The sequence below is a fragment of the Strix aluco genome, chromosome 6, assembly GCF_031877795.1.
Source record: "Strix aluco isolate bStrAlu1 chromosome 6, bStrAlu1.hap1, whole genome shotgun sequence".
Classification (NCBI taxonomy): Eukaryota; Metazoa; Chordata; class Aves; order Strigiformes; family Strigidae; genus Strix; species Strix aluco.
The window spans coordinates 6,286,203-6,312,270 of NC_133936.1; the positions used below are offsets into that span (position 1 = coordinate 6,286,203).

Consider the following 26,068-nt stretch of genomic DNA (forward strand, 5'->3'; position numbering starts at 1 on the left):
TATTCTTTACAAACAGTATCTGAGAAGGCTGATTTAATTCAAAGGAATTACATATTTGAGGATGAGTCATTTGAAAAAGATAGGTGGATATTTTTCATTTGATTTTTCATTTTTAAACATATGCAATAATTACTCAGGACACGGCTGTTAAAAGTTTAGACACCAGTGTGTCTATCTTATTGATTGGTGACATTTTTAATAAAAATCATATTTTGTAAATGGCATTGCAGACGTAATGATAGGAAATTGCTGTCAGTAGAAGGGGCACAGAAAAATGTCTTCCAGCTTAACTTTCCCAAGCCGAGGTGTCAGTATAAGGTTGTCTGGGATGCTAATTAGAAACATTACTGTCAGAAGAGAGGCACAGCAAAGGCAGTGCTTCTGCAAGGTTTCGCACCCTGTCATTTATGCGTGTTTTATCTACTGTTTACCAGGTCTCACCATTACTGGCTATTTTGGAAAAAGAAAGGCTTGCTGCTGTTTGTCTTGTCTTTTTACTCAGATGGAGGTAAAAAGAAAACTTGTCTTTTTACTCAGAGGCAAAAAGCCTACCCCAAAGTTGCTTGCTGTTGTTCTTTGGAATAAAATTTGTTTGCTGCCTTATAAATACATAATTTTATCTCCTTTTTTTTTTCAAAATAGATAGTAAACTAAGTGCCATGCCTGTCACTTTTATTATTTGTCTACCTTATACATTTTACAAAGCCTCACCTTCTAAAACCTCAGCTTTCAGTCAAAATCTTAAAGTGGCTTTCTAGTCGTGGAGTAAAATGCATAGATGTGGAAAAAAATACTCCCTGAAGATTGAGAAAACATAGGGAAAAGCAAAATGTCTTAAGTACGTAGTCCCATTTTTACTTATTATTTATATTATCTCATTTTTCATGGTATAGGCTTCCAGATTAATCGTAGGTTTTTACCTTTGTTTCTGTCTCACTCCTTTTGACTCAGCAGGAAGCAGGAGATGCTTCCTTAGTCAAGGAAGTGAAGCAAACTCTTACTTGGCGCTGGTTTATAAAAGCGAGCCCAGGAGGCAAACAGTTAGTGATATAAGTAACAGGTTGTAGAGGAAGGGGGTGTGAACATGCCTAGGAGATCTGCAGATCTCTTGTCCTGGCCTTTGGGGAAGGGGGCCCAGAAGGTGACTCTTCCTGGCATGAGGCAGTGGAGCAGCACTGCCTTGCACTCCTATATTGCACTACCGCTGGGGACTATACTGACATCTTCCATGTGTTAGGATGCTCATTACAGAAATGTTAAGCTCCTGAAAGTTTTATTACAGCGATCCTCCCTTGCTTCTGTGAAGCGTTTATTCCCCTAGCATATGGCCAACCGTCCAAACAACTGTTGCACAATTCTCAAACCCACCGTGCTTGTATAATAGAATAAATTAAACAAGGGACTCTTAGCAGACCTGACTACCTGTGACAATGCTCAGCTGCTTGCTGCATGGTGGAAAGATTTCTATAAAATAAACGCTTGATATTTTGCTGCAGTAGGAGTAGCAAACACGTCCCTCCCTGCAGCTGTGGTTTCAAGGCTGCGTTCAGGAGGAGGCAGGATACCTGCCCAGCCAGGCTCTTTTATTGAAGATAAAACCACCAATTTTAAACCACTTCCCCTTCTCTCATCTCCCCCAAGCAAGCCCAGAATACAGCATCAATTTCCTGTGTGGAAGTTTGGATGTTACATTCATTCAAAAGAAATGTGTATGGGTTATGGAAGAAAAATGAGTACTTTTTTTTTTACAGCTTTTTGGGTAAATCAAAATAACTCTTTCTTTAAGGTAACTTTTCCAGAGAAAACCAATTTTGTGACAAAATTAAAGATTATTTTTAAGCATTTCAAATATATACATTAATTTTGGGAAAATGCAAGCAAGAAATCAATACTGCATTGCTATATATATACATCTATAGAGAAAAAAAGGTCCAAAACCATGCTCAAAGAGAAAGAATGAATCATGGTTCTAATTTCCCATATTAACTGTCACTTAAATTGTTGCACCTTGAGTCTTGAGTAGATTTTCAAGTCCTTTTAGGCAATCCTCATGGCAGCCGTGTTCAGAGCAAGGACAATTTTAAGCATGTAAAACAGTAGAAGCTAAATTCTTTCCCTTAAAATAGAGAAGAGTTGTCTATCTCTTTCATTATTAACCAGAAGCATATGGAGAGTGCAATGAGCATTTTTAATTTTAATTATATTTTGTCCAAAATCATTCCCCAGTTCACTCAAAAGTTTCTAAAAAAGACTCCCACTCCTATGAGTTCCACCAAGTAGTTTGCTTTGATTGTTTCTCACATTAAAAACAAGGGATGCTTTTACTTAAGTGTATAAATGCAGAAAGCTTGCTAATTTTTCTGTTTCTAGTCTTGTTTCAACATCTGGAAAAAATTAAATCTGCTAACATAATATTGATTTTAATAGGCATTACGTGTGCTGAATCCTCAATTACAACAGTAGTATAAATACAAGAATGTGGTGCTGCTTTTCCCTCTCTTCTGTTAACTGAAGCTTTATTGTGCGTCTTGATTTGAAATTGAAATAAATGTAGTAGTGTGTACAGTACAAGATATATCTTTGAAAATTACAGTGGAAGAAGACAGTCATTCAGTATGGCTCTGATTTTCATAATCTAAATTTTGGACATAAGACATATATTCCCAGTACCCTTTGAAGATTTAGCCACCCTCATATAAAAGTGCTATTTTTCTCTGAAGGTATAGTAATATTTGTGTGTTTAAAAAAATAGAAAAAGTATACCTCTATCCAAACTTTTTTCTAGTTCCCATGGTCTACATAACGTCATTAACTGGAGTAGAATTTAGACTATACTATGTCTTAACTATTCTTTATGAAGTCCTTAAGAGGAAATCCTAGTTTTTAGAAAGTAATAAAGGAAGGATGATCACATTTGGCAGAAATGCTCCAAGGAAACTGTTATTAATATAGGAAAAACCCTCAAAAATATATACAAGCTTGCTCAGAATAAATAGAAAGTGTCAGGGGGAGATATTTCTTTTTAGTGACTTCTGAAACTGTGTGAATGAAAGAAAAAAAGATTAATTACTTTAAAGATGGGAGTGGACTAGACATCTGCACATACTGAGTTTTACTATATGAATCCAGAAATAGGCATGAAATGAATTCAGTTACTTCTTGAGTACAGGAAGCTATATATATTTTAAAAGTCCCCAGTGCAACCAAAACTTTATCGTTTACAGTGCATTCAACTTGTGTGATAACTGGAGAGCCATTCAAAGCAGCTTAATGCATAGCCGCTAGCAAAACCATAGAGATTAAAAGTTTGATTCATAAAAACTTCTATCTGCTAACCAAGTGGATTTTTCATGTAGAATATAATTTTATGGGGGACTGGACATGGACATTTCTTTATAAACTTCTTCTCTTATGAGAAAGTGGATGTGTCCAATTCACTGCAGAGTACGTGGTACAAAGAAGACAAAAACCAAACCAGATCAGTTTATCTAGGATACACAATGTGTTTGTGACTGTTAAATGCAAATGCTACTGTGGGTTGGATGTCCGGGTTAATTACTGGATTACAGTGATGTGCTGCCCCAGAAGGTCTCTTTTTGAGACAAGCGTTCTTTGCGTAGTGGGAGATCTGTCCTCCATTTCATGCAGTGGCCTTCTGAAGAAAAATGTGAATTAACGTGCTGCTTTTCCTGGAAATTCTATGATTAAGTCTTTAAGGTAGCATGCTTCGTAATGAACAGCTTTACAAGGAGTGCAGTCCTAATCATCCCAAGTCTCTGAAATAGCCTGTGCTGCTGGTCCCTCCCTGCCCTTCCCAGACACCTGCTGGGGAAGGGAAATCAGGTAAATAGGTGTTAACAGCTAACAATGCTTTCTGAAGTCTTTGACACAAAGGTTATGGTGTGAAATTGCTTCTGAATGTCTCACTTTCCTGGACTGCTGAGCGACCTCAGTTTTAACTATTTGATGCAAATGCACCTTCAATTAATTATCCTTGTTTTCCATATAAAAAACCTGTTTAGTACAATTTCTTGTGATGTGTTAATGAATAACTAAGGAAAGAATAGAGCAAACATTTTATAAATGTGCGTATCGTTCTGTTAATAGATCTCACAATCTGGGTGTGACATGCCTTTTAGGTATGTATCACATTTACATAAAAATAGGTACTTTTCCCACAGGTTAACAAGAAAACAGCCCCCTCCTCCAGAGGGCTTGTTCCTTTTCCACCACTTCCCAATGTATAGCAAACTTCCAAGAGCTCTCCCTGCAGGAATTTAATTGCTAGTTTCATTTCCACAAATATTTAAATATTTTAAATTGAATCCCTTTTGTAACTTTCATTCTTCATAAATATTTTCAGAAATGCTTCTCTTACATGGAAGCCTATGTCCAATTTTCAAAAGCCTCATTGAATCAGTGAGCCATAAACCTTTAATTCCATGAATCCAACTCCTGAAAATGGAAAGTAGACACATTGAAAATGTTTAATCTATTCCTGATTTCCAGAGAGACAGAGTTTTTCTGATTTTTTGAAAACATGACCTATATTTTGTTTGGACAAGGAAGAAAAATCCTTTTCCTCCCTATTGTCTAAAATCTATTAGTGCTTGCATATGCCTCGTAGTGCATCTGACATTGGCCTCCTCTGGAGGTTGGAGCCTGGACTAAATGGAGCATTTCTTTATTCTGGCTCAGCAGATCTTTGTAATAGGAGCTATCAGAAGGGAAGAGGCATAATATTCGCTTTGAATTAAAAGGAAAATGAATAGCGGAAGGGGAGAAGTCTGAGATAGAAGAGACAGCGGTGAACTGTGTAATGGGATGGCTGAGATAGAATACAGCTGGTAGCTATTCCTGGTATTTTATTGAGTAAATCTTGTTTATGTTACCTGCACTTTGAAGGACAACACATGAGTCTCCATATCTGTTTTAAGTATTTAGCAAATGCATGACCCGTAAGCTGTCAGTTATTGTCAGAAACTTAATGACTACAGTTTTTTCTTGAATTGAGTTTATTTTATATTCTACCAGTGGGGCAGGTATGTGATGGTAGCAACACAGTCTTTTTGGAGTGTGGAAAAAACTCCTAAAAATTCAACTTCGGAAGGGTGATAGAAATACAGAAAACTGAAAGTAACCAAAAATAAGCTTCTATGTGAAAGGATATTTTATCACATCTGGCTTCTCTCATCATGAAAGAATTTCAACTTATGTTAGCAGTATTTTGGAACCACTGTAATATGATGAATTTATATATTTTTAAAATAAAAAATCATTTATATTTAACATTGGAAACATTTAACAGGAAATATTGTTATAGTAATTGAGTTATTCTTAATTTAAAAATAACTAATTCGATCTAACAGGGTAGTATCAATACAGTACTGTCAGAAAGAATAGGAAGTAAAGATATTTTAGTTAAATTAAACTGATAAAGTTATGTTCTTTGTGCTTCTCTATATTTCTGCCTACTTTAACAGTAAGACATGGACATATGGACAGGTAGGTTGACTTACAAGAAAAATGCAGGATTTAGAACACATTTACAAAAAGTGGTTCCAGGATCCCACAAGAAAAAGAACCGACTGATTTAAACAGTTGTGTTAGGTATCTGTGAAGCTACTTTAGCATCCTGAGATGGAGAACTCCCAGTGTCATTGTTAAGAAACGTCTCTATATAAATATCACGTAGACAGTTACTTTAAAGCTTCTTATTGTGACAGTTGAATCGGAAATCTGGCAGCATCCAGATTTCTCAGAACTACAAAAAAAAGTAATTTAAATGAAAATGAATGCATGCACACGTATGTCTGCGATTACACAGAGTGGTTATAGACATGCATATTTACACAAATGTTTTTTGAATTTCTGTGAAGTATTTATTATCTGGTTTTAGTCCCTTTCAAACATAACTAATAAACTTTTATAAACTTTATCCATGTGACATCCCCACGGTGTAACAGACATCCTAGCACACTAACTTCAGAGTTGGAGTAGCTTCAGAGGCTGCCTTCCCACTGCCATCTGCTATCGTCAGCGTTTCGGACCTCCGTTTCACAGACACACCATCATTCAGTGATGTTGCTTCTGAATATTCTATAAAAAAAATCATAATGACAAACTTTAAAATATTTAAGAGAACTACAAACAAATGCGCATCTTTGATGCCCTTCAAGTTGCAATCAGTCGTTTGTACTTAAAAAGGAATATTTATCTCCAACCAATATTTGTGTGTTGAGAATTGGATTCCTTATTATATACCATATAATACATGTAAAAAAAAGCTTGAGCTCTTTAACTGAGTAGAGCATCTGCTTGGTGAAGCAGCTAGAAGTTCAGGTACATGTATTACCATTGCACTTCTGAGCCTTTTTTTTTTTTTTTTTTTTTTTTTTTTTTGGCAGATATACAGCAAATCGCAATCGACTGGATCACTGGAAATTTTTACTTTGTGGATCATGTCAGTGACAGGATCTTCGTTTGCAACCAGAATGGATCAGTGTGCGTTACCCTCATCGAGCTGGATCTTAATAACCCTAAGGCCATAGCTCTTGATCCAACATCAGGGTAAGATTGTTTATCTGCAGTAGGATTTATTCTATATGATGTGTGCTTGTTTGTGACTGCGTATAGTATATCTGTTTCATTCAGGTGTTTGAAAAACTATGTTGCCAATGCTGTATTGAGTTACTTGCATAGTTGCTATAAAAAAACCAGTAACATGGAATGAACTTGTAGCAAGTAGTTAACTATATTAATTGCCTTGTAACTTCTCAAAACGGAATCACAAATGAAAAAGCAATTTTATCCCTACTTGTCATAAGATCTTCTTCAGCCTCTGTTTTTCCTTTTTCTCAAAAGGAACTTTTGAGGGTTTTTTATACTGTATCCCTCAGTTGCAGGAATATTGGAAATGGCTTTAACAAGTTTAATTACATAAAAAAGTTGAAGAATTTTTACTCTGCTTTAGAGACTTGGCTATAATGGTAAAATTACATTGTGTTTACTTTTCTCTTCCATAGATACATTCAGTGTCATTTGGGAATAAAGCCTTGCTTAAAACACAGGGTACTAAAAGTCTTCCATTCTATAACAGCCACCAGCTGGGAAAAGTTTTCAAGCAAATGATGAAGTAAAAGCATAACTGAATAGGAGTAGGATCAAGTTAATTTAAAAACTAAATTTTGGTGAGGATTTTAGAACAGGGATTTTATCTTGGTTTTATTAATCCATAAGTAGTTTAGACCGAAATGCCTTGTGGAATATGTCCTAAACTGCCATAAGCCCCTTCTCAATAAATACAAAAATATTTACTGTAGAACAGCTTGTCATCCATATGTGGACTTTTGTCACTCTTTATTTAAAGCCTGATTGAATATTAAGATGCATTATCACAATGGCTTTAATTCTGACAAGAACAGCTTGCATGTAAAGTTTACAAAGAAGTTTTGTAATGTAATTCTTGAATATAGCTGTATTTCTATCTGCAGCAGATGGTAAGCTTGACTTGATCCGACTGCATGGTTGTTTTAAAAGAAAAATAAAAATTCATGGATAAATTGATTTTCTGCAAGTTCTGATCTGAAAGAACTTGAAGCTTTCAAATTTGCCAACAGTGGCCTTTTTTCTATACATTGGGTTGTATATTCTTAGCTGGATTTACTAGATGAATCCAAAGCTTGTCATTAGCTAATCTTATCTGCCAGGGATGTAGAAACTGTACCCAACCCTTTGATTCTGTGAGGAGGGATGGATGGGAAAAAGAGAGACTGTTTTTCCTTTGTTTCTTATCTGCTAGCTACAAACCATTCTTATTCAGATAGTTGCCTTTTTCAGTGCCATATACAAGAGTAATAGTGTCTGTTTTAGTGCAGATGTAAGTGCTGGCCTGTAGGAAAGACCAGAAGTGATTATGATATTTCACAGCATGATTCTTCATATAACAATACCAATTTATTTCATGATGGACACACTGGGTGTAAAATTTTCTCAGAATACATATTTTACATTTCACCAGTTTCTTCTTTACTGGTTTTAGCAGTTTTATTAATTATCTATCATATGTTGTTCTGTTAATCGGGTATCTAACATACATTTTAACTGAAAAGCCCCAACTTATATATTAGTTCTTTTTATTTGTTACTGGAATTGAGTATAGAATGCAAACAGATAATCAAAAAGCATTCTGGCTACTTAAAAATGTTTAATTCCTTTATTTTTTTTGGTCCTTTTTGCTTTCTTTTTACTCTTTCATGCTGATAACTGTTGAGACATATTTCTGTGTCGGAGTATTAGCATGATATTGCTGTCTGTGTAACTTGCTGGTTTTATTTTATTTAAAGAATCACAAAAACATCCATACTAATGTTGCAAGTTGAGCAATGAATGAGTTGCATAAAAGTGTGTGCTCAATAGCTTCTTTATACACTGTAAGCATATGATTATAAATCATATTTTTGGTGGGTTTTTGTATTCAAATATGATATCCAGGCTGTTCTGGGTGGTTTTATCTCCTGTAAGAATTAAATATTAAGGTATTAAATGTAATTAGTTGTAAGATACTTGCTCCTGTAACACGTATTGCTATTATGTTATGTTCACGGGCCCCAGCGTTCTTCTACAAGCTGGAGGTACTCTTGCCCAGAGAAGATCATTTCCTATCCTAAGGCATTCAGAGCTTGATCACAAGTCTATGATAAACCTCCTGTAGAAGTACAGGGTCAAGCCCTGCTGTTCTTATGTGTTTACGTCTATGCTGTTATGCATTTAGTTGTTTCATGAACCAGAAATTCTGCATTTATCAGTAAAACAACTAAAGCACCAGTGGAAAAGTTCTTAATTCCGAATGGTTCCCCTTGCTGTGCTCAAGAATATATTTTGAGTGTGAGTAATTTTACATCTCTGTGCCTGTGAGATTTGTTAGGTGTTTAGTGGTGATGGTTTTATATACTCTTCTATGAGCTTACAATGGAACGTGAGCTGCTAAGCTTATTTCATATCATACAATGAATGAAAGAACTTTTGTTATTCTTCTAAAACCAAACTATAAATTGAGAGAGGAAAGATTCTGCTATTTAACAAGCAACTTTGTTATGTTTCTAATCTAAGCATGTTACTTTGGTTTAGGATTTCAGCACTTTTATCAATCTGAACTGTGTTTCATTTCTTGGTTATTCCAGACTATGTCTAATGGATGCCCACCTGAATAATTTTCCCCTGTCCCAAGCAATGAACTAATAATTTACCCAGTTAGAGGTTTTGCAGTACTAATACTCACCTGCTATGTCAACTGATTTTTAGTTACCAGTAGCACAGTGTAAGTATCAGCCCTGTGTTAAGGGAGGCCATTACCAGAGGGAACGGCTGTGCCTCCACTGATGACTGCGAGTACTTCAGAGTGCAGACTTGCCAGCGAAACATGAAAAAGCTAGAAAATGCTAATAGGAATGAGAAACAGAGAGGGAGAATAAATTGTTTTGCAATATTATATTATCTATCAAATGCCTTTGAAGTAAGATGTTTGGCTCCATATGTCTGCAGTTCACAGATTTGATAGATTTTAATATGGGACTTTTCTTCAGTGGTCAAGAAACAGAAGCTATTACTTTAACTGGACTCTGAAATTGCTGTAAATTTGATGATGGTGCTGATGACTGTCACATGAAACAAACAGAAGCCGAGTTTGAATGATTTTATCTCTAGCTACAGTCTTCAGTGGAGGTCTGCTGTATTCATGGGGAATGGCTTTTTTAAAGGATTCCAGCTAGTTTGGCAATCAGTGTGCATATTCATGAGCCTTTGATCACCGTTCATATATGATAGGGAAGGTAACACATTTAAAACTCACAAGAAGATAGATGAAATTAGGTTCTCTCCCAGCTCTGCAACAAACCAGCTAAATGTCTATAGACAAAGCTTTCTTTTTTTTTTTTTTTTTTTAATGACACTGCACCCCCTTATATTGAATAGGGAGCATAAAATGCATATTGTTTCAGTTATCTGGTATTCGGATGTGTTCAGGAACATTAGGAATTACTATTGTAGAATGCACTGCTAACTGTGTACATCTACATATGTATACTGTAAGTATGTATACTTAATTACCTCCACTGTTCAAGGTAAATTGTTGCCTTTCTCTGCACCACAATGGCAACAGAGAATGTATAATGACATTTTACAAAGGGAAAATGCATTGGAGTAGGGAGATAGTGCAGTTCCCTCCCAACAGAAGCACTTGAAATGTTCAGTCCTGATTGTACAGCTTAGACATCTACCATACATGGAGTAATATAGATATCAGTGTCTTAATTTCTCCTCAGACCCATTTTCCAGTTTCTTTGGGAATGCCAAGAAATGGGGAAAGGCAGGAATAGCAGATAGGGCTATTGGCTCAGGGCTACTCCTGGTTCCAGAAATGTGCAACTCGGATGCTATTTGGGATGCTGATCTTAATTATCTTCTATATTTCATAGGCTTATGGGATAAGATGAATTTTAAGGAGAGCTTTTGAAATGCAGAGGGTATTGATCTAGCATCCACTTGCAAAACTGTTCCAAACATAAGGAGATGTGTAGAGAAAGGGCGCGTCTGGTGAGATCACAAAGAGGATGTGCAGAGCAAAGCTGGCGTGTGGGAGGATGCGCGGAGCAGTGTAGAGAAGTACTGGGAGTGAGGAAATGGGTTAGACCTCCTACATGAATCACTAAAGGCAAGGCGTGCTGGAGGGGGAGAAGAGGGGAGGGGAGAGAAGAATTGGAGAGGATGCCCAGTTAGAGGCTGAAGTCATCGAAACTTGTAACTACATGGTAACAATGGGGAGAAAAAACACTGCTAAAGACATTTGTAGAAGGAGCAAGCTCACACTTTAATACTGCAACAGTGTTTGTCATGTAAATATTTGAATAAATCTTTTAATCGGCTTTTCCTTCTGTTATGTTGTAGAAATAAGAACCCCCACAAATTCTGCTTATTTCTTTCACACATTATTTGTAAATGCATACAGGAAGAGATTGTGATATGCTGATGTTAGAAGAACAATATCTATTAATGTGTTATGGTGTTATGTACTATTTCTTGGTAATATTAATAAGTCATGGAAAAAATCCCAACAACTGCATAACAGCAAAAAAAAATTTATTCTGTTGCATTTTAAGTCTGCCAGAGCAAATCAGTTGATACCTTTCTGATCCACAAAGGTGAACAAGGGAAACAAGGGAAGAATTAATAACATTTTTCCCCTTCCTCATCTCAGAAATTTGTTCTGAGGAAAAAATATAAAAATATTATTCCATTAACTTCCTCTTCCATTCTAAGGATTCTAAGCACAGATTCTTCTGTAGCTAAAATCAAAGCTGCAGTGTGAAAATAATAATAATAAAAATTAAAAGTACATAATTATATTTTTGAAACGCAGTAAGGAAATTTCCTTCAGTCTAAAATTTCAGAAAATAGGAGAAAGCAAGGGGTAAGATGACATTTTGAAATACAGCCATCTGTATAAGGACAGTGTTGAGCAGCATCTTTAAAATACAATATTTAAGAGAAGATCTAGAAAAATCACAATAAATAGTTGTTTCTGCCTTTTAAAGCTTTTCTTTTTACTTGTAAATTTATTCAACTTCTGAAATAATTCCAATAAGCAGAAGAGGAAGAAGTTGTGAACCCTGTTATCGTCCAGAGCGATTAGCTGCTGTTGCGTGTATTCTTACTCAAGCTGTGCGTGATTATCCTCCCAGGATGTTTGTGTTTATTGGACAGGTCGAAATGTAATGTAAGGTCCACTGAGCAGTTCACACTAAAAAGCCAAGGGAATGGGGAAGGCTTTACACATCATTGAATCAAAAGTTTTCCTTGCTAGAGAGCTATGCACAGGAGATAGTGCCTGGAGTATGGAAAAGCCAGGCCAGAGGATGGAAAACAACCCTTAGGAGGTCAAAGAGATTTTCTTTTTTCTTTTTTTTTTTTTTTTTTTTTTCCCTGTGAAGATATAAATAGAATGAGTTTTGGGCTGACAATTCAACCTGTTTGGCAACATGGGAAGACTTGTAAGCCAGTAAGAGCTATCCTACTTGGTGGGATCTTAGGAAAAAAGCTAAGAGAAACTTTTGGGTGAAGTCTTTGATGGAGCGTCTGACTAGACAGAGCCTGAGGCCAACCCTGAAAACCTGTACTATGAAACCCACAATAGCCAGAATAGAGCAAGTCAGCTGATGAGGAAGTGGAGAGAGACCTTTCTGAATCAAATTTACTGAAAGTTACTTATTTTTTCTTCTTTTCTGTACCCATATCTTGCAAGAAACCCCAAATCATAACTGTGCTATCTTTTAGACCCAATGAAGAGACTTTGCATTTACCTTCTATTTGCCTTGAGTTAAGCACGATATAAGGTAAATGGATGGGTAACAAACCACACGTGCAGAGTAAAGCAGGGTCCTGGGCTGCTCCAGGAGGCATTTGGCTTTCCTGCAGATCCCCTTCCCCATTCAGAGGGCGAGAGAGCAGGTGCCGCTCTGGGACCCGATGAGGAGGAGACTGAGTGGCACTGCTGGCACTTGGCACATAGCCACCTTGGTCAGAGTATTAACAGTATCTTTATTTTAAACTCCTAGTTGGTTTTTTTGGGGTTTTGTTTTTTAATTAGAAACTGTTTGATTTGAGTACTTTCTCCCGTGTAGCCTGACTAGTTGTCCTGGGTCCCTGTGTCGAGGCTGTGAGAGGCATGGCCTTTTGCTTCATGCCTCTTCTTAGACACTGGCTGGAGACAGCCTGATGCCCAAGGGGTTGCTTGGGTAGGCAGAGAGAAATAAAAAAGTCTTCTCTCTGACCTGGCAGAATGCCCTGACAGTGCGATAAATGGCAATTGGATTTTGAGTGATTTCTTGAACAAGGAAAAGGGAAAGTCAAGGAATTTGCTATCAGTGAGATCAAGTCTCTCACAGAGGCGGAAGAGAGCAGGAATGCAAAAAGCAGGGGAGGTCAAACCAGTATATGTTTTTCTTTATTTGCTTCATTGTTATTTAGACAAGGGAGCCTTTCAGGGTAAAAATAAAATATCTACACTTACTGTCTGCTGCCTTTTTTATTCTCTCTGTACTGTCTTGTCTCTGAGCTTTTATAGCAGTCACAAGGCTTGGGAGAGATCTTTGAGTCTTAATTTTATTTTTTTTCCCTCTCAGCTTAGTCACCATTTTCCGCTGATCAAAGAGGAGTGTTATAATCATTAAAGCTCACTTTTAAACAGCAAAATCATTAGTATTTTAATAACATGCCATTATTAAAAGAGCTCACTTCCTTTTCTTGTCACAAAGCAGTTTCAAAGAGCTGTAAGATACATATAAGACACACTAACTTCTAGAAAGTTTTAAAGGTGACCTGAAAAAGAATCTTCTTCATAAAAAAATTAAAAAGACCACACACAAAAAACTAAAAAAAATTGTAATAACTAATCATAATATGAAAATTTTCATTAATAATTCAGATTTTGTTATTCATCCTCCCCTCCATAACCTCTTTATGGCTGTGAACAGTTGGAAATGGTATAATAGTGGAGACAAAACAACTGAGAGGAGAAAAGATACTTAATCAGACCCCAAAAAATTTTGAAAAATCATATTTACCTTTGTTGTCATCTATTTAGCTCAAATGCTTGATAAACATTTAGGAAAAAAAATTTTTTTTTTGTCTGATCTCAGGTTTTCAGAAAACTGTTTCCAGTTCTGTGCTATTCCTTCTTTTAATTCTAATTGTTGCTAACTAAACTGAGCCATAAAACTCTGTCACCTTCACATTTCCCCCTGGACCTAATCTCCTTTGAAACTTTGTTTCTTACGCAGCAGTACAGATCTGCTCACTAGGAAACCTTGCTGCTGCTGCTGATCTTGATACCGAAAAGGAACTAGGGGTAACTTCATCTGATCTCTTTCCCAAAATAACATGATACGAGGTTGCATCCATCTACAATCGAAAAATAGAAGAGATAATGGTTTTTTCTTCAATAAACTAAAAAAAAAAAAAAAAAAAAAGGATTTATGAACATAGAAAGATCTGAGCTTGTATGAAAAAGCTAATACAGCTGAGAAGTATTCACAGTCACTGACAAAACTGAAGGCATCAAAATATCAAGCATGCTACCTAACTGCATTAAAAGGGAATTCATTAACAACATCAGCTTATAGATTTGGATCAAAGTGACTACTATAATCAAGATAGTAAAAACAGAATAAGCTTGAACAGGTTTGGTACGTGCATGTTTTCAAGGAATTATGTGAGATCATTTGCTATTGTGCATTCCTTTTTATTAATCAAATATTACTGAAATAATTGAAGACTACAATTAATATCAAATATTTTGTATATACTTGAAGATGTACTGTACTCACTACCCAAAACAAGTTCCATTCAAAGAAAAAACAGGTACTAATAGCAATGATAATCTGTGAGTGATAAAGAATATATTTTTCCAGTGATCATAAAACTCTGTGAAAGAGTTGGCAAAGTGAACACTGGCAGTGTTATTAGAATAGCTTACTGATTTTCTGAGCGATGGTATTACCTAAGAATACGTACCACTGTTTGGAGAATAAAAAGCAACTAGTTTAAATCTGTTGCAACATGAACTTCAGTAAGATTTTTTCTTATGCAGCATGTGTCTGGTAATGGATTTCATAGCTATGTTGCTGTGATTAGAAACAATATTTGAATAGTGTAAATAATTATGGAAAAATTTAGTGGGAATACAAAGACATTGATGAAATCACAAAATAGTTATAGTTTGTAAAAAAAAAATCAGAAAAATGAAATAGCTTATAAGTCAGTAAAACTTTTTTCAAAAGTTGACTTTCAGCTCGTTGGTCCAGAGGACATAGAATGCAGCGTCACGCCTCTCACTTGGCTCAGGTTTTCCTGAACCCACTGAAGAACTCAGCTGTCATCTGACTACAGCATCCTCATTACCCAAACCTGCTTTTTTTATGGCGTGTCCCCGGTGCTTTTGGTTACCAGGCATTTGAACCATCGCAACAAAGCAGGCTGAACACATGAACAGCAACAACACTAATAAAACTCCATGAGTTTGATTGCTTGGGGCAGTTCACAGCGGATGCAACACATGTCCTCTCACTTTTTTTTTTGAACTTTGTAATTAGTGTAGTTACTGTTATGCCTGTCCTCAGATCCTTGTCCTTCAGTCCTCAGCTAATTAAGCTTCTGATCAAAACACTCGTCTTTTACTGAAATTACTATGAATCCATGAATTAGAATTTGTTATTTGTGAAGGAGATGGAAAATGGGCTTGTTATTCTGCCTAGTATGGAAGTCTTGAAGTACTTTTATTTTTCTTAATAACTGAAATGTCCAGGCAAAAGCTACATGATTTAAATCACCTTACCAATGATTTTCTTCAAGATGAAAGCAATTAAGCTACAGAGAATTGAGGCCACTTTGTTTCTGAATGAGAATATAAATGGGAGTTTAGGGCTCTATAATGCATGTACATTATGTTCATGTCCATCTGAATTCTCCTTTTATTTTTTTTTATTACCTGATTGTCTTATTATCTAACCAGCTTCTGTAAGGTCATTTATGTTGAAGATAAGTTCTGATATGAATTAGAGCACTGGAGTGGAAGCACAGAAAAATACCTTAAAAAAATAAATATTTAGGACCCATCTTTTTTCAATTTGTACTTGCATTATCATAGACTTAGAGAGAGAGTGTGTGTGTGTATGTGTATGTTGGTATATATATTTAGAGAGAGGGAGAGAGAGACTTTCAAGTTTTTTCTATAAAATGAACAAAATTAAATTAATCCAAAAAGTTCATATGTTTAACACAGATACTGTATTATGTTATGAAGTTCCCCAAACCTTTTTTCTAGTGATGACCACACATTTCTTGTGTTGTTTTTACACCAGACTTTTTATTGTAGCAGTACAAAATCGTGTAAACCATAGGTTTTCTAATAAGCTGTTGTCATACACATATATATGTATATATATGTGTGTATATATGCAAGGTTTGAAGTATGAAAACATTGGCATTACTCATCTTCTGAATTAACCAGAACCACTCAAACTTGCAAAAATTATGAAAACCATTCAGTTAATTCATCAGCAGTATGATGATATCATCCTGATAAGAAACTGCTGTTCTCTTGGGGCTGCTTACATGGACAGTTAGTTTTTTGTATTGTTTTTCCAAAATTTGTTTTCCTGAGGTTTCTTGCATGTCAGGGCCCTCATTGCTATGCTCAGCAGTGTGAACATGCCTTCCTGGAGCTCAGCTGACATGTGTGGTGGAAGATACAGAAAAGCTAGAGAAAATCTAGAGGTACTAATAAGAAATAAAAGATGTAAAAAACCACAGCCTGTGCAAAACTTGTGGGAATCATGGTAGTCTAGAAAAGAGAATGTTGAGAAAACCCATAACTATTTTCTATAAAAGACTGGTTAAATAGAAAGGTGGTTTATTATTCTCCTTGTTAAAAAAAAGGATGTGAAAAAAAAATTAATTAGCAGAGACTGATAGATACAGGAAAAATCTTACAAACAAGGCTGAGGAGATGTTAGCATATGATCTATGTAAAAGTTGTGAACTCCGTCATTAGGGACATTTAGGACTATGTCTGTCTGGCAGGGATATTCCAGCTGTATGTTACCCTTCCTCAGCACAGGAGGCTGTATATGTGTATGTCTCTGCAAGCACACAATGTCAAAGAATGGGATACTAGAAGAATAAATGTATATACTAACATTTTCATGTTGCTATTTTAAAAGTACAGCTGAAACATCACCAAAATTTGTTTTGCTTCCCCACCTGAAGGGCTTGAAAAGGTTTTAAGCAAAAAGGGTCAAAAATAAAATTTTAGTGTTTAGGGTTTTTTTTCCTTTTCTTTTCAAGGGGGTAGGATTTACTGGAAATGAAACTGAAAACTGGGTGTAAAAGGATTTTGATACCAAAATTTAAAATGTCTAATGGAACATCTGCAAAAGTTCCTGCCCACAAGCAGCATCCTTCCCTTTCAAGAATTGCCTTGATTTTAACAGAAATTGCAATCCAGTTGTAAGTTTAAAAGTCATATTTAGTTTTGCATCCATAAAGCAGTAGGAGCAGCTTTCTCCTGTTGTGGTTGAAAAGGCTAATTACTGCGTTGGGTAGAAGGTTGTGGACATTGTGGGTGATGAGAGCTTTTCTTTAAAGATGAGTGTTTCCAAGTTACTGACAGAATTTCTCTTTCTCCTGTTTGATCAGTTATGTAGCTGTTAAATAAGATGTCTAAAGTTGTCTATCAAAATACAGAACTATTCAACCCACAGTGGAAGGAGAATCAATTACTGCTTTACCATATTGAAAACTGTAGAAAAATAACTGAAAGTAGGGGACCGCTTACTTTCTTTAGTTTTCTAAATGAATATGCTCTACTGCTAGAAATTTTTTTTAACTTTGCTTGGTCATTACCACTCAGCTTGAGCTAGTTAATTCATTCTCAGAGATAACACACACACACACACACAAAACCACATGAACACACACACGAAAAAATCTGGTCCGAGTTTGCAGTTGGCCTCAGGATTAGCGTTTCTAAACTACAGAATTTATGGGTTTGGACAGTGTCCAGACTGGCACTTGAAAACATGTTTACATTTAATCAATGGGTAATTAGCTCATAGCATAGATAAGTCTAGAAGGCGGCCATCAAGAAAAAAAGTGGTCTCATTGACTCTGCTTCAACTCGATTTAGATCATTTTTATTCATTAGGATTTGACAGCAAATCTACAAACCCCAAACCAAAATACTCAGGGATTTGTATTTAACAGATTTTAAATGAGAATATTACATTAATAGTAGGATATTTGAAACCCACTGCCTTTTTTACCTGCTGAAAAATAGCCCCTTACAATCTTAGTTTTGTAAGTTTTACAAACATACAATTTTGCTTATAGACATAAAAATTGTACAGCACCACCTCTTGGCTGATTTTATCCAGCAGAACAATAATACATGGTACTTTCTGCTGGCACCGCTCATTTGCCTGAGCATAAGGAAAGGAGAATCAGCAAACTGCTTTTCCAACAGGGATAACACTGACTTCAGCAGAAAATCAGACCTCTAACCAAAATATTTAAATTGGAAAAGAAATTGGTTTAGTACACCATGCCAAGCTCTTGTTTGTATTGCTCAGTGTTTGACATGGTTTACTGATGTGAAAGTGTTACATCTTCTAAAAGTTCAAGGATTTTTTTTGTTTGGTTTTTTTTTTTATGTATTCATCTCTCTGTTAAATTATTTTTATTTGTCACATAGAGTTTTCTGAATGTAGTAATATTTTAGTATATCATAATAGGTTTGTGTATGCAGCTTACATTTTAAAAATTGATATATATTCTAACATTTTCAAAAGTGAAATCTCAATATTGGCACTTAAATGCATGTTTAAACATTCAAAATACTGGCAGCTTTATTTTGAAAGATTTGAATGCCTACAGGTCATACCCAATTCAGTTAACAGCTGAGACTGTTTGGAGTTGTTTAAGTTAGGCTGCTTATATAGCATGTGTGTCTCTGTGTGATGTACACATAAATACACATGCACAGACATTTGTTTCTCTTACTACAGCTGGCTTGCACATTGTAGACCATAGTGACTCTCTGGCTTAGTGAGGCTTTCCTCATTTGTTGTCTCTTTTGGTAGGAAGGACATGAATGAGGTAGGGATAGTGTGAAGAGTAAGTATGTTTTTCTTGGGAAAGAAAACTGAATTGTATTTAGAATTTTGTCCAAGGTCTTAGGAGAGGATTCCTGTCTGTTGCTAGTGAATTATTTTAGCCAAATGTTCTACAAGACACTACTGCTTATGTATTTTACATTATTCGAATAGCCATCGTGAGCCACCTCTGTCCCTGTTATGCAAAAGTTTCGACTGTGTTCAACCATCTATGATTTGGAATAAGGTTTTGAAAATACAGCGTCTCAGTGTCAAAGGCAAAATCAGGCTGTGCAGTATCAGGCTCAACATATTTTAAGTTGAGCAGTCATAATTAGTGGGTAGGTTTGAAATTCTGGGTTTAAGTTTTATGGGAAATTACTTCATTTAAGCTTGGGAGGATTTTGTGAGGAAGAATTCATTAATACATGGGAAGCAGCAGGAGACAATGGTGTGAACGCTGGGAAAGTGCCCATTTGGAAATGAACAGCTTTGTATTCAGAGCAGAATTTGAAGAAAATATATTTCTGTTGAAGGGCACAAGGCATAACATAATGTAAGAAAGCAATAGTCACTCTTCAGGGCATGAGGCAGGGTGTTTTGAAATAAATAAGCATGGATGTCATCAAAGAATTTTGGTTGGTCATATCATGAGACAATTTAAGACAACACAGGAATTGTAATATTTGGTGACATTTGAATGCTTGAATTTGTGCTTGTAACATTTTTGATGCAAGGTTTTTTCTTACTTATCCCACAGAGTGGAGATAAGTTACATAAATCTACACCAGCTCTGCCTTTTCCTGTTTATGTGGAAAAAGAATAGAGATTAGAATTAGAGGTTGAGGGGTCAGCTATTTTATCACCTTGTTTGAAGACAGAACAAACTAACCCTTAACACTCCTAGAGGAGGTTTTGTCTAGCATTTCCATAATATTCAGAGTAGTGATGCCGTAAAACTCTGTGTTCCTTGCCTCTTACAACTTAAGGTTATTGCCATTAATTATGCTGCAAGCTGACATAAAGAATTTATTTCCCTCCTCTTTCAGTGACTTTTTAGGTACTTCAGGACAACTAACAGATCTTCTTTTAATCTAGACTGAGAAAACTCACCTCCTGCAATATCCTTCCTTATATTCCCCACCACCAGTACCTCCTTCATCCAAACTCCTGATTACTTAGTGGCTGTGCTTTGTATAGTCTCCATTTCCTAGGAAGCAAAGGGAAGTAGGAAAGTTCGTTTGTTTCCTGTTGTAAACGCTTCAGTATAATACTTGCTATTTTTCTGGAGTTTTTCCTTAGCACTGTGATATAACTGATTTGGAGCTATATTCTGGGTTAGGTGTTACCTTGATAGAAGTAATTTAGTCATTCTGATTTCCCTCTTGCAGTTACATTTTTGCTCTCGTTCTTTCTGCGCCCTTGCAGCTGTCACTCGCTCAACTGAGGGAAGTCAACAGAGAGCAGTTTGTGTCACCAGACTCTAAACCAGACCTGTAAAAGAATCCAAAATAAACCAAAACCCAGTTTTGAAACGGTGCTCGAACATGATCACAGCAGGAAGTGACTTAGCAAAACAAAGTGGGTAAGCATCTGCCAGAGAAGATGCAGTGGGCTCAGTGTGAGAGTAACACCAACTCAAGCTATATCTGCTGCTGTCAAGAGAAAACTAACAGGACTGGGACCTTTATGTTTGCTTTGAGATCCTCCCACCCTTTAGATCCTTTCCTGAAGCCCTCTTGCTGAGCCAGGTGCTCCTTGTAGCTGTGTAGATGATTCACTAATCATTGGAAAAAGTGTCGGGGGGATTTTGCACAGGGGTGAGCCACTGGGTTGGTTCAGTTTCTGTTGAAATCAAAGTGGACATACATCTCCTGTGCATCCTTACTCAACTGTATCCTATTTCATTTGGAACAGTATGATGTCTAATTCTCTTCTCCATATTGCTTGTCATCGCTTACATTTTGGCGCTTTTTTTTCAAAGCAAGATGTGTTCTATATTCTGTTATCCATTATTCATTATTCTTAAAGACAGTTTTCTTCTGCCTAGCAGAACTTCAGAAAATTATTTCTACAGTCTTCCCATTTCCATTTTTTTAAGTGACATTGAAAGGTACAGAGAGGCACAGCTGCCAGAGTGTGGGGAGTGTGAACTCCTGCTTGTCATCACCTTAATGTTACACTACTTACAGGAGAGCGAAGTTGGCAGCAGTTGCCTATCAGCACGATAGCTTGTGAGCTGGCTTTTGACCCTTCTATGAAAAGGAAAAAAATAAGCACATACAGGATAATACTGATTTTGGTAGGAGTACAGATGCTGAGAGATACAATGCTAAAGCTTTTTGACGAGAGATTTATTACTGTGCATATCCACACACAAACCAGAAGACTGGATAAGGATATTCATATCTTTCATCTGATGTACTCCTTGGAGATACGGCTGTATGATCTGTTTGCCTGTTGCCAGTTAGTAACAGGAAATATTACTTGACTAAATTCTGTTAATAGTTTTCAGAAACATTAGCTTCAGAAATATTTCCATTTAGTCTGTAGCTAGTTAATCAAGTCTATGTTCATCTGTCCATACAAGCTATAAAGTTCTGCAATGAACATCTAATTGTAATTAACATCATTGACCAGTTACAAGGCGTAAGCAGTAACATATCCACAAGTGAGTGCTCTGTGCTTGCTGACAATACAAGTCACACCAGATGGGGCCCTTGGTGCCTCATGTGCCCCACGGCGCTTGCACTGCTCGCTATGTCAGAGAGTGCTTTTGCTTTCTGAGAGATCATTATTACAAAATGTTTTGGGGTTTTTTTGTTGTCTGAAGAACAACTAGCTAAATCGCCTTGAAGTCACCGGCTTTAACAGATGAAGGCGGCAGGTGATACTGCATATGAAATGTTAATATTTTAATGTAAAGGTTTGCTTGCATTCTAGGATAGCAAGAATACAGTTAAAAATGGCAACAACAAAGTAACTGTACTCACTGCAGGCACTCACAGGCAAGCTCCAGTCATCTCTCACAATGTACTGCTCTTAAATACAGCCTTTTCTTCATTTCATTGTAAAACTATGCACAATCATTTACATCACTTTAAATATGGAGTGACTATACCTGTGGTGGTATTCAGTTTAAGGCATATTGTTTAGCCCTAACAAACTCATTAGTTAGTAGGGTTGCAGGAGAGTGTAAGACCTGAAGCCAGGGGCTGAAGTACCACAGCTGTATTCAAGTCACTGACGTCAAGGCAGTGGTCTTGTGGGGCAAACATTGTCATGGAGACCACGAATATGTCTTGTGGACAAAATAGTGTTGTGTTTTGCCTGCCTGAATTTATACATATGTCAGTATGCATTCTGCTCCATTTCGGCAGCAATAGGTCTAACCTTTAGGCTCCTGCAAAGTAGAGCTGTGAATTCCACAAAGTTTAGGTACCCTTAGCACAAGCAAGGTCAAACTGGGATTTCAATAAACTGACAGCTTTCTGTCTTTCTTGTTAGAGAAATGCAATACTGATGTGTATATTGACACTTCTTTTCCTTTTGCCTCAGCTGGCTCCAACATCAGCTGGTTAAAAAATTGCACACAAACAAGTTTGGGCATTTGCATTCAAGCAAACGTATGTATAAAGGGGCTGTAGTACTGACTGTAATGCATAATAAGCTACATAAAGCAAAACAGAGAAACAGCTGCAGTCAAAATCTCCAGAAAATTCCACTATCAGCTTCTGCAAGCAATTGAGAACATTGCAGAATAAACGTTCCTGGATTTTAATGTTCCAAGTAGCACAACTAAACAAATACAACATGGATTATCCTCTAATATATTAAATGGCAAACGTTATCTTGCAGAAAGATAAATAAGTTTGGGTATCCTACAGAGAAGGATAGGAATCCAAGGCAGAAATACAAACTTACTTGCTTACACATACAAAAGATAGTACACCTCTGCAGCTGTTCAACATCAGTCCCCTGAAGATAGTGATACAAAAACATGACAAAAAACATGTAAATATCTGGCAATTAATATACCTCGAATCATAGGTGGGGAGGGAACAAACTGCTGGACCACAGATATATAACATAAAACTCAAAAAATTACTGCAAAAATATAAATGTGATACAATCACAAGAGTTTATTCTGAGTCACTGCCTGGTCTGTGGCTTTTGTGTTTGTTGCACTAGCTTTTGACCAGTGATCTGCAGACAGTTTTGGATTGCATCTGAGGGTTTGTAATGAATGAGAAAAACAAGCTCATACATAGACTATTGTACCATACATAGATGGCATTTCATAAGGCAGATGCCTTAGAGGTCCAGTTTTCCAGTGGAAGAAAAAAAAATGCACCTGCAAATAAAACCCTAAACCAATTACTATTAGTATCATTCATAATAACACCCCACACGCAATTCTCTTTGTATTAGATCTCATTTTAATAATTCCTAGTCCTAGAATAGTGTACAGTTTGATTGCAGTTTGTGTAACTCCTATTTATCATCCGCACATTTAAATGCACCTTAAATGCTCAACTGAATAAATACAATGCAGATTACCACTTAATATATTAAATGCCAAATACTATCTTGCCAAAAGCCAAATAAGCTATCTATTTCTGTTTTGGCTTCCCTCCATATTTGCACATACTGGGGCTTAATGATGGGTACTTTATTCTATCATGTTATTTCTTTGCTGAGATGTTTCGGGGAAAAGAGCCTATAATAAAGATGTGAACTTCACAATTACGGAATCTTCTCTATGATCAAGTTCAAATGTATGGGTTTTAGTGTCTCTAGGCCATTGCTTCTTCAGTTTTGAAACATCACTTTGGAAAGCTCCAGTTCCTTTCTGTTATCATGTACTGTAGAAAAGAAAGTACAATTTAGTGCCTAAAATGAGTATGGACAGATGTGGAAAAGGCAAGATGAAATACTAGTGCAGTAAAAATAATCTGAGATCAGACAAGCAGATACAAGTGAAAATGCAAAAGGAGCAAATTGAGTGAGATGGGACAAAAGTATGTGAAGAGTGGAAAACCTTATTTGGAGGAGAAAGTAAGGAGAACAGTCAAGGGTAAGAAGGAAGAAAGTAAAGAAAGCTTCAGGATGAAGAGTAATACTAGGATGTTGCAGATGGAGCTGACGTGGGTAGGTATCAGGAAAAAGAAAAGATGTGATCCCACACATTCATAAAAATTCGTGCAATTTCTGGATTGTTCCCAGGGCACAGGTTTTATTTTGATTTACAGTTTTTAAGATGAGTTGGCCGCAGTTCGAACCCAGACTGTCTGCTGTGGAGTAAACTGCTCTCGGGATGGCCAGCCGGCCACCTCCCAGGGCATACAATTTCATTTCTCTGTGCTTTCTTTACTTGGATTTTACTCGTTACCAGTAAAGTACCACTGTAAAATCAGATAATGAAGTCTTGCAGGCCTCTTAGAATAAAAAAATATGACAGCTAGTAATAACCAGGGGCACCTGGGCTGTATTTTCTCCTCAGCGTGTGGTAGGCTTGAGAGCTCGTATTAACAGTTTGCCATGGATGAAAAAGGTAATTTAGCCATTTTCTATCTGCTGAAAGAGAATATGGTAGAAAAGCTATGACAGTAGCTTTCATATGTTTATGAAGTTGTAAGTTCTGGCTCACTGTCATGTAAGTAATTAGGTGCAGTTATGAGATGTGCATGTATTAAATAATCCTTGGTAACATTTTCAGTCTTCCAAGCAGCTAGAAAGCAACTATGATCCTACATAAATGACATATTTACTCAGTGTCTTCCTGGATACAGTCACACTGACAGTTCATAGTTTCCTAAATGCGTGTCTATCCGAACAGCCAAAGGAAAATGAAGGGAATATATTTTTGTGGTGGGAAAATATCTTCTCCAGTGCTGTGACGCAAATCTCCATTTGATAATTGTCTTTGGTTGAACTACATATCAATTTAAGTAACCTACTTTTGTTTAGGTAAAGAGAAAATAAGAGCAATGAATGGGGCACTTCATGTAAGACAGAATTAAAAAAATTGTAGAAGCTTCAGTTTTCTCTTACCCTTGGATGGGACCCGAATCTTACTTGACAAGCCAAATCCTAGCTTTTTCACATCTGGTGTCCTGCTGGTATTTTATTTTGCTGTTGTGATACTGCAGAGAAATAGAGCTCCTAATTTACAATTTGAAATCCACAGGTGTTGATAGGAAGCTTTCGACACTGCAATGTAGTATAGATTTCTCCAAATGGTAAGAAAACCTCAAGATGAGGATTGCAGAGACTTCCTTTTCTAAGTAGAGGTCTTACAGGTTTTGGAGATGATACGGTATTTCAGTATTAAGAGTAATGACTGTCACTGTCAGTGCCAAATGTCTGGGGAAAGATGTTTCTATTTGGGCTGGGAAAGACTGGGAAGAAAAGAAACTATACATAACACTTCTCAGTCACTACCTGTTTGCAACCAAAATGAATAAAATGAGAGCTGCTCAAGCACTTTTTATAACAATAAAATGCTTTACCTGACTTCTGGAAGCGGTACCATCATGGAATAGATTTCTTCTAGGAAGCTGCAAGCAGGGTAATGCCAGCCACTGTGAATGATGGAAGAGAAGGAAAGGTAAATTAGCTCTCACGGTGTTCAGCAGCCCCTTTAACCTGGCTAGTACTGACACTTAGTCTAGCTCTAATGGCATTACGTATACATCACTGAACTCAGTCTGATAGTTTCCATATTTTGTTTACCTCTCTGTGGAAGTAAATAGTATAATTTTAAACCCAGTACCGTCAAGTCCAATCTCCTGAAGTCCTAAACAGAATAGCGCTGTGGATGTAAGAGCTAACCCTCAGGATTTGAAGGATATTGATGGCCCGTATTTTCTGCTTCATCCATTTCCCTAATCTAATTGTCAGGCAAACTGTACTTCAAGTTTCAGATTCCCTGTTGGATTAGGTGTTCTTGGAAGCTGCTTTGATGGGAATTATGCTATAAAACCAGAAGAAAAAGATAAGATGCTAAAGTTTTATCTGGGGGGTGGCTCTTACTAACCATTCTGATTTCCTGCAGATACATATTTTATCTTGTCTGTGGCTACAAAATCTAATTTCCTAACTAGGAAGTCTCATGCAACTGTAGACATCTGTACATAGCCCTATTACTTCATTCATTCATAGCAAAAATGAGATTTAAAGAAAATTTCCTCTGGAGAACCCTTCCTGTGTTGCTGCTGGGTCTAGACACTGCTTAGAAGGTCATTCTAGTTCTGGTTTATGTGGTGTTTTTACTCCTACGTTCTGTTTCTAATACCATTCTCCCAGATAAGATATTTAAAGCCAAGGTCAGAACGCAGTTCTGTTAGCACCAGGGATGTTTT

The 26,068-nt window shown here is 36.6% G+C and overlaps 1 protein-coding gene across 1 annotated transcript in view; it reads left to right on the top strand.

The window, feature by feature from the left end:
• The window catches only part of LRP1B (LDL receptor related protein 1B), a 750,913-nt gene that overhangs the window by 399,345 nt on the left and 325,500 nt on the right, over positions 1-26,068 (top strand). The window contains exon 6 of the mRNA XM_074828545.1: positions 6,408-6,570. Within this exon, the coding sequence (XP_074684646.1) occupies positions 6,408-6,570 (163 nt within the window). The remainder of the gene's footprint in view (positions 1-6,407; positions 6,571-26,068) is intronic.